At 42.0% G+C, this 15,732-nt stretch overlaps 1 protein-coding gene across 12 annotated transcripts in view; it reads right to left on the bottom strand.

Moving 5' to 3' along the window:
• Positions 1–15,732, bottom strand: part of CLEC16A (C-type lectin domain containing 16A) — a 327,820-nt gene that overhangs the window by 25,115 nt on the left and 286,973 nt on the right. For 11 of the 12 annotated variants that reach the window (XM_075830097.1, XM_075830099.1, XM_075830098.1 and 8 more), the window contains one exon: positions 481–636. The exons of the other annotated variant lie outside the window; for it this stretch is intronic. In XM_075830097.1, the coding sequence (XP_075686212.1) occupies positions 481–636 (156 nt within the window). The remainder of the gene's footprint in view (positions 1–480; positions 637–15,732) is intronic. 12 annotated transcript variants of the gene reach the window in all.

The raw sequence follows: 15,732 nt of genomic DNA, 5'->3' as shown, positions 1-15,732 counted from the left end.
GTGTACGTGAGCACAGAGAAGACAGAAGCGATGAAAACCGCCTCTGTCTTCTCTTCAGAGTCGGGCACCCGACATTCCCTAATGGCAGCCAGCTGATGCCCACGTCTGTAGATCTGCCATGGTGCAGGCTTTAAGGACCAGGACCGCCCGCTTCTACAAGAGGCTACAACGTCAACCTTAGTTTTTCCCTTGCTATGGATTATACATTGTTGTAAGAGATGCTAATTTTATACATAAATAATGGGTACATTTAAAGGTTAATCTTGCACATATTTCAGAGACCTAGCAATTATCCAGCCATTTTTGAAAGTAAACACACGAGATCCCATATAGTAAAACAATGATTAATAACTCCTCGCAGTGATCAGGCTCAATCAAGCCCTATCACTAGAATCAGACTCCAAACACTGAACGGGCGACGCATTCTAATCGGAGAGACTACACCACACAAAATCATATCACTGAATAAAATTATTTTACCTGATGGACTCTGAATTGCAGATGGAGTTGATGTTAAACTGGCTGTGACAGAATCGCAAGGCCCAGTGCTACCACTGGAGCTGCCACTCGAGGAGGGTGATGGAGAAGATGCTGGTGATACGCCGTGCTGGTTTATGCATTGGGCAACGGCAAAACCTGTGGAAACAAAGCGTAGGATTTCTGAATATGAATTCATGTACCACGAATTCTCCTACATGTACGGTCCCAAAGAAAGACTGATGCTGATGTTCAATGATTTATTTTTTTTCACCAGAAACACATGAGAACTGAAAGATGATATATTGTGAACCAAGATGGACATTAAAGAAGATGGCCACAACAATTTTCCCATCAGTGGCCACAACAGTGGAAATTTAGTTTTAGGTTCAAGCGTAATGAAAGAAATCCACTGAGGATTTCTCCAAAAGTCCACAGCAAAATTTGCAGGTGTCACATGTGGAATTTGGTGAAGATTGAGCTGCGGATTTCACCCCATACATTAAAGGGGTGAAATCTGCTTTAAAAATATTTAAAATTTACATGCTGCAAAATTGAATGCCCTCAATTCTGCACAGATTTTTCCGCTACATCTAGAAGGGGTTCAGAAAACCCAATCTTCATGTATTGTACTGTTTTGCCACAAATTCGCTATGTCTAAACTTGGCCCTTAATGCAGGCATTCTAATTATTTTAATTAGCAGCACCACGCTCTGGCTTATAAAGGGAATCCCGAGTGGAGGACCCCCATCTGATGTCCACATGCCATAATAGGGCATATGGACAAGGGTTTTCCTGATGGGACAACGACTTAAAAGAAAAACCTGCTATTTGGTACATGCTGTCCAAACTGCAGGAAGCATATTAGAGCGCAGCAGTAGCGGAGCAGATTGATATATAGCTTTCTGAGAAAAGATAACATTTGTTTTATTTACATAAATCCTTGCTCACTCTGGGCTTAAAAGTAAAGTGATTGACAACAACCTCTGTATGCATACTTACACAGGAAAGGCTGTCAATCAATGGTTAAGACCGCCCACTGGACTCAATCCCAGAGCGAGTAGACATTTCTATAAAACAAATAGAAGTTATCCTGAATCTTATATACCCTGTAAGCTATTAATGTGCTCTGCTCCATCTGCTCTATAACATGCCCGCAGGAGCGGACAGCGTGTAACATATGAAAGGTTCCCTTCCCATCTTAGAACATACTTAAATGCTTTAATAAGCAATTTGTATTAAACGGCTTTAATCCAATAAATTCAGTCAGCCGAAAAACATGGTTTAAAATGGAAGAGGGGGCTTTTTCCTTGATTTACCATCGACCAAAACGTTAGAGCAAAGTTTCATGATCTAGGAAGGTGCCCAGTTTGAATGGGTATAAATTAGGAATATATGGTCTCCAATAGGATGTTGCCTGTGGACGGGTTCACCAAACATCAGCCTCCTGGCAACCTCTAGGGTTCTCAAACACGCGGCCGCATGCGGCGGTCATCTGTGGCCTTCGGGAGAGGAGAGAGCAGTCAGAAGGAGGAGCGTGCCGGCACTCCTTCATGCCGTCACACAGCCCCTTGCAGATAGTGCACAATCCCTGTAATGGCCCACCACACTCCTCACCCTGTTGACAGCGCTACACCCTCCCTCCCTGTAGACAGCTCTATTGGGGCTCGCTCTAGGAGTGGAAGTAGCGCTCTGCCCGGGACTTCGGCTCTGGGGATGCCCCCGACATCACTGTCCATATATGGACAGTGATGTCAGGGGCTTCCCCAGACTTCCGGAGCAGATCCTATACTAGCGCTCTGCTCTGGGACTCCAGCTCTGTGGTTTCCAGTGTGATGTCAGGAGCAGAGCTGGAGTCCCAGGCAGAATGCTAGTAGCGCTCTGCCCTGGACTCCTGCTCTGGGGTTGCCCCTGACATCACATTCCGGTCCAGGAGGATCCCCGGCAACGCTCTGGCTGGGGATTCCACTCCTAGAGAGAGCCACAATGGAGCTATCTACAGGGCGTGTGAGTGGCACTATCTATAGGGGTGTATATGTGCCACTATCTATAGGGGCTGTGTGTGTGGCACTATATTCAAGGAGGTGTGTGTGTGGCACTATCTACAGTGGGCACTGTAGAATTTTCTACAGAGGGCACTGTGGCATTATCTAAAAAGAGGCTGCCCAATCTTGACATTCTTGTGTCTGCCAAACGCTGCCAACTGAGCTGCAGTTTGCGACACTTAAACTGGAAAGCTGGATTTGTTAAAATGCACGTGAAGTTTAAACCTAGCGGTATTATTATAGTAATGTAGTATTGTTATAGTAATATCGTATTAGAAATTAACTCAATGCATCTATTAGGCTTGGGATAGACCTAGACTTTTCTTGTAGTGAGCGATTTAATAGCTTTCCATGCATTAAGCTATTTTTCTCACTACATAAAAACCGCAGTCATATCCCTATGATAAATCGCTGTCCATAGGATTGAATGGAGTAGCTTGAAAATCTCTTCAAAATTGTTCCAATCAAGTGATTTGCTATTGTTTTTTTTTTAATAATACCTACGTACTGGAATTTCATGGCAATGTGACAATCAGCGGCTGGAGTGTAGGAGGAGAGTGGATACATGAATCGGCCCTGAATCACCCAACATGCGCTGCAATTATAAAGTGTCAATTCTCCAAAACAGCGACTTGTCTAATAAGTCACAGACCGCTAAAATCATTGTGCCTGTCAGTACTTTAAAATGCATAAGGGTTTACTCAGATGAGCGTATATCCGCCACACGGCTGCGGGTATTTCTATGAAGCGGTTTACACTGCCGTTATTTTACCGGACTGTATGAAGGGCCCGTGAAAATATAGGACATGTCATATTTTTGTCCGTTTTCACGGATCCCTCAATAGACTCAAGTCTATGAGGGATCTGTGAAAACGGGGCCCGCACTGGTGCAAATTGGCCATGAAAAATATAGCCTTGAATATAGCCTAAAAATGTGACAGACCCGCTTTAATGAGCCGTACAACTGTATTCATGGGCAGAACGGAGACCTGCACAAGTGATGTGACAGTCTCTTCCACAGAGCTGAGTGCATTGTTTCCCACATCTTTTCTAAGTAGAAAAGTAACAGAAAAATTATAAATCAAATTAAATCAAATAGTTTGTATATGCCAGAAGTAATGCAGGGCTCGATCAATATGGTGCTCAGCCCAAACACCATGTTTTCCAATGTATTTATGCCAGAAATCTGGCGTAAAAACATTGATTAATCTGTTCGTTAATTTTCCAAAACTACCTTTTCTTTAGAAAATTATATTTTTCCGTTTTATATTAACCCCTTCCCGACATGCGCCGTACACGTACGGCGCTGTTGGGAGGTGCTTCCCGCAAAGCGCCGTACATGTACGGCGCAGTGATTGTGCGGGCTCAGAAGCAGAGCCGGCACCATCACCACGGGGTGACAGCTGTATTATACAGCTGGCACCCACCTGTAACTGCCAGGACCGGAGCTACTCTCCGATCCGGCAGATTAACCCCTCAGATGCTGCGCTTTCACCCGATCGGCAACCCAGTGATGCAATCGCTGGGTTGCTGTGGCAATCGGACGCCAGAAAATGGCATCCGAGTCTGCCTTGTACGGGAGCCGATGAGGACCCGCCTGCGGCGTGTCCTCATAGGCTTGCTGTCAGTGAATAACTGACAGCGCTAATACACTGCACTTCGTAAGTAGTGCAGTGTATTAGAGTAGCGATCGGGGCATCAGGCCCTCATATCCCCTAGTGGGACAAGTCAGAAAAGTAAAAAAAAGTTAATAAAAATGTTGTAAAACAATAAAAACACACACATTTCAAATAAAAATAAAGCTAAACTGACTTTTTTCCCATAGTAAGTCTTTTATTATGGGAAAAAACGTAAAAATTAAAAAAACTATACATAATTGGTATCGCCGCGTCCGTAACGACCCCTAGCTACAAAACTATTATGTAATTTATCCCGCACGGTGAACGCCGTAAAAAAAACAACATGAAAAACAACGCCAGAATATTTGTTTTTAGGTCACATCTCCTTCCAAAAAATGCTATAAAAAGTGATCAAAAAGTCACATTTACTCCAAAATAGTACTACTAAAAACGACAATCCGTCCCGCAAAAAATAATCCCTGACACCGCTTTGTGCACGCAAAAATAAAAAAGTTATGGGTTTTAGAATATGGCGACACGGAAAACAAATGATTTTATAAAAAAAGTGATTTTATTGTGCAAAAGCTGCAATACATAAAAAAAACTATATAAATTTGGTATCGCCGTAATCGTATCGACCCACAGAATAAAGCGAACATGTAATTTAGGGCGCACTGTGGATGCCGATAAAAAAAAACCATAAAAAACAATTCCAGAATTGCTTGTTTTTGGTAATTTCCTTTACCAAAAAATGAAATAAAAAGTGATCAAAAAGTCGTATGTGTTCTAAAATGGTACCAATAAAATCTACAGCCCGTCTCGCAAAAAACAAGCCCGCACACCGCTCAATCAACTGAAAAATAAAAAAGTTACGGCACTAGTAATGTCGTGATGAAAAACATCTCAATGCGCAGGCCTGAGGGGAACATTCCTTCAGTTTCAGGGCCCTAGTATTTAGGAACTAGGAAAGGGAAGGGACATAGCACATCCGCTGGAAGCGAGGGCGCCCGTATTATACCAGCGCAAAACTTTCCCAGCAATATTTCCCAAACTACGAAGGAGAAAAAGTCCCCAAAAGGTGCAGAGCGTTACAAAAGGGGGATAAGAAAGAAAACCGTTTATCAGTGTGACACCGGCCTGTGCATAACGGATCGCTTCACATCGTAACACACATCTATGGAGAATTGTATTACTTACCCCATTATTATACCCTCTTTTTATGCCCTGATGTACTCCGCACAGCTTACATATACCCTGATGTACTCCGCACAGATTACATATACCCTGATGTACTCCGCACAGATTACATATACCCTGATGTACTCCGCACAGATTACATATGCCACCACATTACAAACTGAAATACCAGCAAAACCCCAAACAGAACTACTACCAAGCAAAATCCATGCTCAAAATGGCGGTCCATTCCTTCTTAGCCCTACAGCGTGCCTAAACAGCAATTTATGGCCACAAGTAAGGAATTACCAAACCTGGGAGAACCCGCTTAACAATATATGGGGTAAGATTCTCTAGGGGCACAACATATTGTGCGGTAAATAGGCAGATCAGTGGAGAAATTGCAATTTTCACTTTGCACCATCCACTGCGTATTCATTTCTGAAAAACACCTGTGATGTCTAAATTCTCACTACACCCCTTGATAAATGCCTTTAGGGGTGTAGTTTCTAAAACGGGGTCACTTTTGTTTGGTACATCAGGGGTTTTGCAAATGCAACATGGCGTCCGCAAACCATTCCAGAAAAATCTACGCTCCAAAAGATAAATACCGCTCCTTTTCTTCTGAATTCTCCCATATACGTAAACAGCCTATTATAACCACATATGGGGTGTTACCGTACTCGGGAGAAATTACTTTATAAATGTTGGGGTGCTTTTTCTTCTCTATTCCTTGTAAAAATGAAAAATGTTGATCTAAAACGACATCTTGTTGGGAGAAAAAATTTTTTTTCATTTTCATAGCTTAATTCTAATTAATTCAGTAAAAAACCTTTGGGATCAAAATTTTCACTATACCCCTAGATGATTCCTCATGGGGTGCAGTTTCCCAAATGGAGTCAATTTTGGGGTGTTTCCACTGTACTAGTACTACAGGGGCTCAGCAAATGTGACATGGCGCCCAGACACTATCCATAATACAAATGGTGCTAGTTCCATTCTGAGCCCTACCGTGTGTCCAAACAGCCGTTTATGACCACATGTGGGGTATTGTTTTACTCGGGAGAAATTGCTTTACTAATTTTATGGTGCTTTTTCTCCTTCAGTCCTTGTGGAAATGAAAAGAAAAATACCTAAACCTACATTTTATTTGAAAAAATGTAGATTTTCATTTTTACGACCTACTTCCAATTTGTTCTGTAAAACACCTGTGCGGTCAAACTGCTCACTGTACTCCTAGATAATTTCCTCATGGGGTGTAGTTTCCAAAATGAAGTCACTTGTTGGGGGTTTCCACTGTTTTGTCCCCTCAGGAGCTTTGCAAATGCGACGTGGCCTCCGCAAACCATTCCTGCTAAATTTGAGTTCCAAAAGCCAAATGGCGCTCTTTCCCTTCTCAGCCTCGCCGTGTCTCCAAACAGCTGTTTATTACTACATGTGGGGTATTGTTTTACTCGGGAGAAATTTCTTTACAAATTTTATGGTGCTTTTTCTCCTTTCGTCCTTGTGGAAATGAAAAAAATTAGCTAAACCTACATTTTATTTGAAAAAATGTAGATTTTCATTTTCATGGCCTAGTTCCAAAAATTTTTGCAAAAAAACTGGCCGGTCAAAATGCTTGCTACACCCCTAGATAAATTCCTCGAGGGGTATAGTTTCCAAAATGGGGTCACTTGTTGGGGGTTTCCACTGTTTTGTCCCCTAGGGGGCTTTGCAAATGCGACATGGCCTCCGCAAACCATTCCTGCTAAATTTGAGCTCCAAGAGCCAAATGGCGCTCTTTCCATTCTAAGCCCTGCTGTGTGTCCAAATAACCGTTTATTACCACATGTGGGGTATTGTTTTACTCGGGAGAAATTGCTTTACAAATGTTGTGGTGCTTTTTCTACTTTAGTTCTTTTGGAAATGAAAAAAAATTAGCTAAACCTACATTTTATTTGAAAAAAATGTAGATTTTCATTTTCATGGCCTAGTTCCAAAAATTTTTGCAAAAAAACTGGCCGGTCAAAATGCTTGCTACACCCCTAGATAAATTCCTCGAGGGGTGTAGTTTCCCAAATGGGGTTTCCACTGTTTTAGTTCCACAAGACCTGTTCAAAGCTGACATGGTGCCTAAAATATATTCTAATAAAAAGGAGACCCAAAATCCACCAGGTGCTCTTTTGCTTCTGAGGCCGGTGCTTCAGTCCAGTAGCACACTAGAGCCACATGTAGGATATTTCCTAAAACTGCAGAACCTGGGCAATAAATATTGAGTTGCATTTCTTGGGTAAAACATTCTGTGGTACAAAAAAAATGTATTCAAAATGAATTTCTGGAAAAAAATAATGAACTTTGTAAATTTCACCTCTACTTTGCCTTAATTCCTGCGCAATGTCTAAAGGGTTAAGAAACTTTCTAAATGCTGTTTTGAATACTTTGAGGGGTGCAGTTTTTAAAATGGGGTGACTTATTGGGGGTTTCTAATATCTAAGGACCTCAAAGCCACTTCACAACTGAACTGGCCCCTGTAAAAATAGCATTTTGAAATTTTCTTGAAAATGTGAGAAATTGCTGCTAAAGTTCTAAGCCTTGTAACGTCCTAGAAAAATAAAATGATGTTCAAAATACGATGCCAATCTAAAGTAGACATATGGGGGATGTTAGTTAGCAACATTTTTGTGTGGTATAACTGCCTGTCTTACAAGCAGATACATTTAAATTGAGAAAAATGCAAATTTTTGCAATTTTTCGCTAAATTTTGGTGTTTTTCACAATTTAATACTGAATGTATCGGGCAAATTTTGCCAGTAAAATAAAGTCCAATGTGTCACGAAAAAACAATCTCAGAATCACTTGGATAGGTAAAAGCATTCCGGAGTTATTACCACATAAAGTGAAACATGTCAAATTTGAAAAATGAGGCTCTGTCAGGAAGGTCAAAAGTGGCCAAAGAGGGAAGGGGTTAATACCGAACATAAATATTATGGTTACATAACAGTGCTGGATGGGAAATGTGCACACTGCCTAGATTCTTTATTGGCACTTTCTGATAAAACGACATCGTAAAAATGCAATCAAGAGACTAGAAGCATCTGCTGTTCATCAGAAATGAGAAGCGCTTTATAGAAATCTACCTTTGAAGAAGCCTACAGTAAGAGCGGTTTAAGAACGAAGAGTTTCCCTAAGAATGAACAGGAACTGGGATTTATTAATGTTCATTCCAGTTTGGCAGAAACATTCAGCTGTATCTAAAGGGTGAGTGTCATGATAAGGTTACGTAAACCTTTAAAGGCAATTTCAAAAAAAATAAAAATCAATGTTTCATTTTTAACAAGTTTTTAATTAGGTTTTATAAAAAAAAATACTTCTTGAGATACAGCTTCTATGTATTTTGGATACATAGAAGCTGTATCTTGCGGTCAAAGCCGAATCCGTCAGGTCAGTGGGACTGATTGCTTCGGTGAAGCTTAGATGTAATATAAGCGGTTTTCCCTTCCCTTTTTCCCATCCCTTGGTTGAACTTGATGGACATATGTATTTTTTTGACCGTACTAACTACGTAACTATGTAACTCAGATGTAATCGATAACAGCTGGATCCTGTGTGTCAGAGTCCAGCAGGACCAGAGCTCACCGAAGCATTCAGTCCCGCTTACCTGACTGATTCGGATTTCAGCAAGGTACAGCTTCTATGTATCCGGGATACATAAATATTTAACTTTTTGAGATACAGCGTCTTTTTAGTAAAACCCAATTCAAAACTTGCTAAAAAAACCAGCACTGATTTATTTTCAAAAATTGCCATCAAGGGTTTTAAGGCTGGGGCTAGACCAAGACTTTTGTTTTGTAGAGTCCATAGGAATGCATTGAGTTAGGGATGGGTAATTAATCGGAAAAAAAAAACACAAAACAGAAATTCAGCACAATTAACCATGTCATCTTGCACATTACTTAATTTTTTTAAACATTTTTTGTTCCCTGTTCAAATTGTATCTGCATTTTCAAAACACAGATACAGTTGAATCCAATGGTAGAGCAGGGGTCAGTAAGGTCCCTGCTCTAACATTCACTCTGTATTGCCAGACGAGAGGCAGTGACGTCATCACACCTGTCTGCGCCGAGCCGCAGAGACCGGAGGAGCAGAAGGATCTCCTCCACTCGTCGTTGGAACAGGGTTAGGCGAGTATGTATATTATTTTATAAGGCACTAATGGGGCTATGTGGGGGCAGCTAAGGGGGCATTATACAGCGTGGGGGTAGCTATGGGGAATCATAATGTGCAGGGGCAGCTATGTGGGACTTTATACTGTGTGGGTGCAGCTATGGGTGGCATTATACTGTGTAGAGGGCAGTTATAGGGGCATTATACCGTGTAGAGGGCAGTTAGGGGGCATTATACTGTGTGGAGGGCAGTTATGGGGGGCATTATACTGTGTGGGGGGCAGTTATGGGGGGCATTATACTGTGTGGGGGCAGTATCAGGGGGTTTTATATACAGTAGTTTACAGCAGGCTCAGAGGATAAATATTAATTTAGTGGCGTAGCATGCAAATAGGGGGTGTGGCAATCAAAAAGTGGTGTAGCCTAAATGATTGTTCATTAAATGTAAATCGAGGTGACATGTTCAATTAATGTTATTTTGATTTAGATCATAATCGCCCAGCCTTACATTGAATAGATTGAAAAATCTCTTCAAAATTACTCATGTTAAATGTATAGCTTTGAAATCCCAGCATGTAGCGTTAAAAAATAAATCACTAACAAATCGCTTGACTGGAGCGATTTTGAAGATTTTCAAGCAATTAAATGCATTTCTATTGACAGCGATTTATCACAGTGATTTTTTTTGTAGTGAGATAATTCCCCCTAGCCTAATGCATTCCCATGGACAGCGATTTATCACTCACTACAAAACAAAAGTCTATGTTTAGCCCCAGCCTAATACAGGAGGATTAAAATTCACCTTCCAATTCATGTCTTATGTGCCAGAAAATAGGAGCTGCACCAAAATATCGATTTGAGGACAGCGTCGGACTGGGGTTCCTTAAGACCACCAGAGGAGAAAATATGGAGGGCCCACCCTCCATCTATAAAGAACATGTCCACTTTTCATTTCATCATAGTTCCTGTTGTTATCATTGTACACACTAGACATATCATCAATAAGGTCTTCTTAGGTAATATGTCAATCATCCCATAAGTAATAGACCCTAGAGGCAAGTGACTAGTTACAAGCGGGGTTGGCTTCTGCTGGACATTTAAGGCCCATTATTGTGTTAGAGCCGGGGCCCGTCGGAGGATCCTCTGGTGGGCCAGTCTGAACCGGTTTGTGGATGCCTGTCCAAATTACCGGGACAGTTATCAGATAGACCCGTCAAACTAAAATAACCCTTCGGCCTTATTCACACGGCAGTATTTTGCATCAAAATTTGTAAGCTACAAGTAAAGCCCACACCGTGAAAAAGTAGATTGTAAAAATTTGCACCTCTTACATGCTTTGAACCCACTCCTGGTTTTGGATTTGAAATACGCAAAATACTGCAGTGTAAAAGATGCACTTACACGTGGCGTAATAATATGCTGCGGAAAACTTAATGTATGCCTATGGGAAAAATATTATGCAACGCAAGAACTACAGAAATCTGAGTTGCGGAATACTTTTTCCATAGACATACCTTGTAGTTTTTGGCAGCATTTTTTTACGCTGCGGAAACATTAGGCACGTACACCACATGTGAGTTCACCCTAAGGCCGGATTCACACGAGCGTGTGCGTTTTGGGCACGCAAAAAACGTGGCGTTTTGCGTGCGCAAAAGGCACTTGACAGCTCCGTGTGGCAGCCCCGTATGATGCGCGGCTGCGCGATTTTCGCGCAGCCGCCATCATTATGACACTCCGTTTGGATGTTTGTAAACAGAAAAGCACGTGGTGCTTTTCTGTTTTCAGTCATCCTTTTGACAGCTGTGGCACGAATCACGCTCATCCCACGGAAGTGCTTCCGTGTGGTGTGCGTGATTTTCACGCACCCATTAACTTCAATGGGTGCGTGATGCGCGAAATACGCCCAAAGAACGGACATGTCGTGACTTTTTCGCAGCAGACTCACGCTGCGGAAAAATCACGCAACTGTCTGCACTGCCCCAAAGACTAATATAGGTCAGTGCGACGCGCGTGAAAATCACGTATATCCTGTTAGTCTGAATAATCCCCAAATGTGTCCTTCAGGAAAAACTGACAAGGTTCCCACCCATACCCACTTTGGACAACCCGTTGTTACATGAAAAGTTCCATGATGAGGAGCTGATCAGCTGTTCAGCTAGTAAAGGACCCAGTGTCTGCCATGTGTACGTGGGCCTAATAGGGTGCCTGTCAGTAAAGCACTGCCAAGAAATAATACACTGCAGTACAGAAGTATTACAGTGTATTATTCAAGCGATTTGAGAATCGCACATTTAAGTCCCATAGTGGGGCTAAAAAAAACAACGTTTATTTAAAAATAAAAATCGAAAAGGTATGAAGTAAAAAAAATAAATATATATATATATTTTTCTATTACAAAATGAGGCGCCATGCACACGACCGTAAAATCGCCCGTAATTGCGGGCCCATAGACTTCTTTTGGCCACGGGTACCTTCCTGTTTACGTATGGGAAGGTGCCCAGGCCGTTGAAAAACATAGAACATGGCCTATTTCAGGCCGTAATTACGGCATGGGCAGGCCCACAGAAGTCTATGGGGCTCCCGTAATTACGGGTGGCTACGTGTGTGCACCCATAATTACGGGAGCGTTGCTAGGTGACGTTAGGGGATTTAAATTTTTTAATAAAGACAAGAGAAAATGGCGTCTGAGCGATCATGTGACCCTTTGTGACATCATTTCCAGCCCACCTTTTTTTATGGGTCCGTAAATACGGGTTAAAAAAGTGTGACCAAGGACCCGTATTTACAGTCAGTATTTACCGGAGGGAAAAAATACGGTTGTGTGCAAGGGGCCTTATAGTGCAAAAATAAGAAATAGGTGGAAATACACAATAGATGAAAGTAAATAAAAGGTGGACAATTTTGATCATAATAAACGATTGTCGGTTAGAAAATTATGCGACTGAACATTACAACCACTCGAGGGCCGACAGTAATCTTCCAAAAAAAGCTGCTCTGCCATTTTGGAAAAAGTAGTTTAATGTGTAAGGGTCAATCATGCGACTACGAATGACAACCCACAAAAGGAGAAGAGAAAAGGGTTGGTCACTTCCGGCCATACATCGGTCGGTCATTTTCTCGTCCCATCGGACATGTAAGGGCACATCGAATAGACAACACATCACCTGAAAAGTGTATGGGGACGTCGGACATCTATGTCTATTTTTTCAATTAAAAATTAATATGTAATTTTATGATGATACATTCCCTTAAAGCCTGCAAATTGAATTGCATTACAATTTGTATACGGGGATCGTCCAATATTATTTCCATTTGATGCATAATGTTATAGCGCTTGCCGGTAGTCCTACCTGGCACAGGTGGTGAGGCCCACAGAATCCCACAATTAGTAGTGATGAAGTAAAACATGTAGGGCACAAAGACTATGGGCAAAGGTTTATGCCTGGAGTATGTTAATGGAACAGGTCTCAGATGTTGCTCACATCAAAGACAGTATTGCATAGAAACAAAACTTTAGCCATCTATAATATTGATATATACACAGGGCGTCCATGTCATCCTGATCCTGCTTTAAAATCATTCTCTTCACTTATGTTTATTCAGTCACATAGAAAATACCAGTGTAACTATCAAACTGGCCAATCACAAATTGAACAATGCCCAAGTATGACGGCATTAACATTGTACGCGCCTCCATATTTTTATTTAGTTTACACTAAAGGTGAATCCTGATCAGAGCGCTGACAAGCTGGTAACCCCATCGATACCCAGAACTGATCAGTTCCTGTACTAGCTTTAATGCTGGTCAAACATGCATGAATACATCTTCATGGGGAACAAATGGGAGCTATGATTGAAATCAACAAAATCTTGGCACCCTTCTGACATGTCAACAGCATCAGCATCTATCATCAGAAAACCTCTTTAAAATTCCCAATTTTTGATTAGAAATATGATGGGTTAATTTCACACGCAAAGTCCACGTAGACCTATGACATACTTTATTCATGAGAATCAAGAAGCAAATGAGCGAAATTTCACATCTGCCAAGATCAGTAGTGCAGGTATTAGCTGCATGATATATGGTGTCCGTGAAATGTCAATTGCCTTTCATTTAGACTCAGAATGAACTGTAAATCAGGACTGATTGCATTGTAAAGTCATGAAAATGCTATTCTGTGAAATGACACCTGGGTCAATCTGACATAGTCTTAGATTATTTTTAATTCTGCTGAACAGTTGTTCCTCCGTCATAAGCCTCATTCACATTAGTACTTCTTACCCACCGTTCCCGCTCAAACGTTATGCCAATCACAGGACTGAAGATTTAACAGAGAGAAAAAAGGCTTTTTCTTTAGAAAGATTTACCTGCTTTCAGCCTTCTGATGCGCAAAAATATCAAAGACGAAAGCTACAAAACATGAATGGGAATGACAAAAAATGAAAAAAACATCTGCCTGCTGGGGTAAAATATATATCTACCATCTACCACAGTCAACTGTAAGTTGTATTAGGGTATGTTCACACAGAGCGGTTACGCTGCATAAAAGCACACAGTGTATCTGCCCTGGTCCCCGCAGGGAATGCGGTTTGAAAAACTGCAACAGATTGTGGTGCAGTTTTTCGTCTGGAATGTTCGCTGTAACCCTATACTTACCCGTAGCCATGGCGACGCGTCCCTCGGACGTCCTGCAGCCCGGCCTCCTGGGATGACGTTTTATCCCCATGTGACCGCTGCTGCCTGTTAAGCCAGCATGAAGGTGCTTCAAGCAGTATGAGAGATTCAGGCTGGAGGGAAGGGGTATCACGTAAAACAGCCATATCTCGGGCTGTGGACCACCTAGAACAGCGGTTCTGGTGTCTAATCAGGATCGCAGTTCTAGCTGTGAAACAACCGAGATCACCACTTGAAAACAGTCGGGAATGGACGCTGTATACTATAAGATCACACTGTGTTGCTGGGCAGGGAAGGTGGAGAAGCTGCATGATGATTGGACAGCGTCATACAGAAAACATTACACCGCCCAGAGTGAAAACTCTTATTTGGCTATTATAGCCGAAAGTGCATATTTAGAAAAATGCTCATAAATTTGCAAATAATAAACATTTTTTTAAAAAACAAAATCACACTGTATTTATCAGCATCATAGCGCCTATTAGATTAGTTATGAGATAGGGAATCACGACATGCTATAATAAGGAAAACTGCATTTCAAGTAAAAAAATAAATAAATTCCTTGACCATTGTTTTGATCATAGTGCACTAGACCGTAACTGAGTCAATGTGACTGACAAGTGGCAATAGTCATGTTAGGAGATAACTGCACACAGCCATCTATCATCACATGTGTATATGACACAACACATCAGCCCTGGTAGAATAGGGAAGTGAGGAAAAATACGGGATAAAGTAATCGAAGGCTTTTGCATTCTGTACATTTACGTTGTTTGCATCTCCTGAAGGAGACGCAGCATGTGGACATTAGTAAGGTTTTTTTTCTTTTGAAGAATTTGACTGCAGTCAATTGAATATATTTTCTGGAACATGGAGATATGCACTTCCCAAAACAGAAGCGTTATCATATTCTGATTATAACTGCCGTATGCCATCAGGAAAGAAGAACATGCAAATCATGATTATACTTTGTAGATATGTCTCCACTACCCGCCGCCGGCTCTCTATACTTACCTCCCAGCGTCTTCTGCAGTGGTGCTCCTCTCCTTGCTGCTCGGCGTCTGGGAGCCACTCCAGACCCTGCTGTGCTCCACTAGGTCCTAGTACCATCACCTGACTCCGTGTAATAGCCATGCCTGCTCTGGTACTCATTGCCAGAGCAGTTTGGTTCCCTTGTGTGTCAAGTATCCCCTGCTGTCTAGTTTGAATTTCTGTGGACCGACTTTGCCTGCATTTAACCATCCATGCCTGCCGGCTGTCCTGACCTATAGCTACGTTACCCGTAACAAACCTCCGCAGCCTGTCCTGACCTTAGCTCCCCAGACCACTCGGCTTCTGTTTACGTCAGACGTCACCAAGGTAGACTACTCAGGGGGTGGCGACCTGTTGGTTCCTCCGCTGTGAAGTCCAGATCCTTGTGCAGAGGTTAAAGGTTGAAGACCAAGGTTTCCCTTGCACCCCGCTCCCTGAGGAGTTCAGAGTCAAATCTCTTGGTGACAAGGAGGGTTCACATTGCCCTAAGCTGGCCCAGTTACAGCCCGTCCCAACTAACCTTTGTCTTACTATAGTGGCTGAAACGTAACTTTCAGGCCCAGGGC

The sequence above is a fragment of the Rhinoderma darwinii genome, chromosome 6, assembly GCF_050947455.1.
Source record: "Rhinoderma darwinii isolate aRhiDar2 chromosome 6, aRhiDar2.hap1, whole genome shotgun sequence".
Lineage (NCBI taxonomy): Eukaryota > Metazoa > Chordata > Amphibia > Anura > Rhinodermatidae > Rhinoderma > Rhinoderma darwinii.
This window is presented reverse-complemented; position numbering and strand designations above follow the sequence as displayed.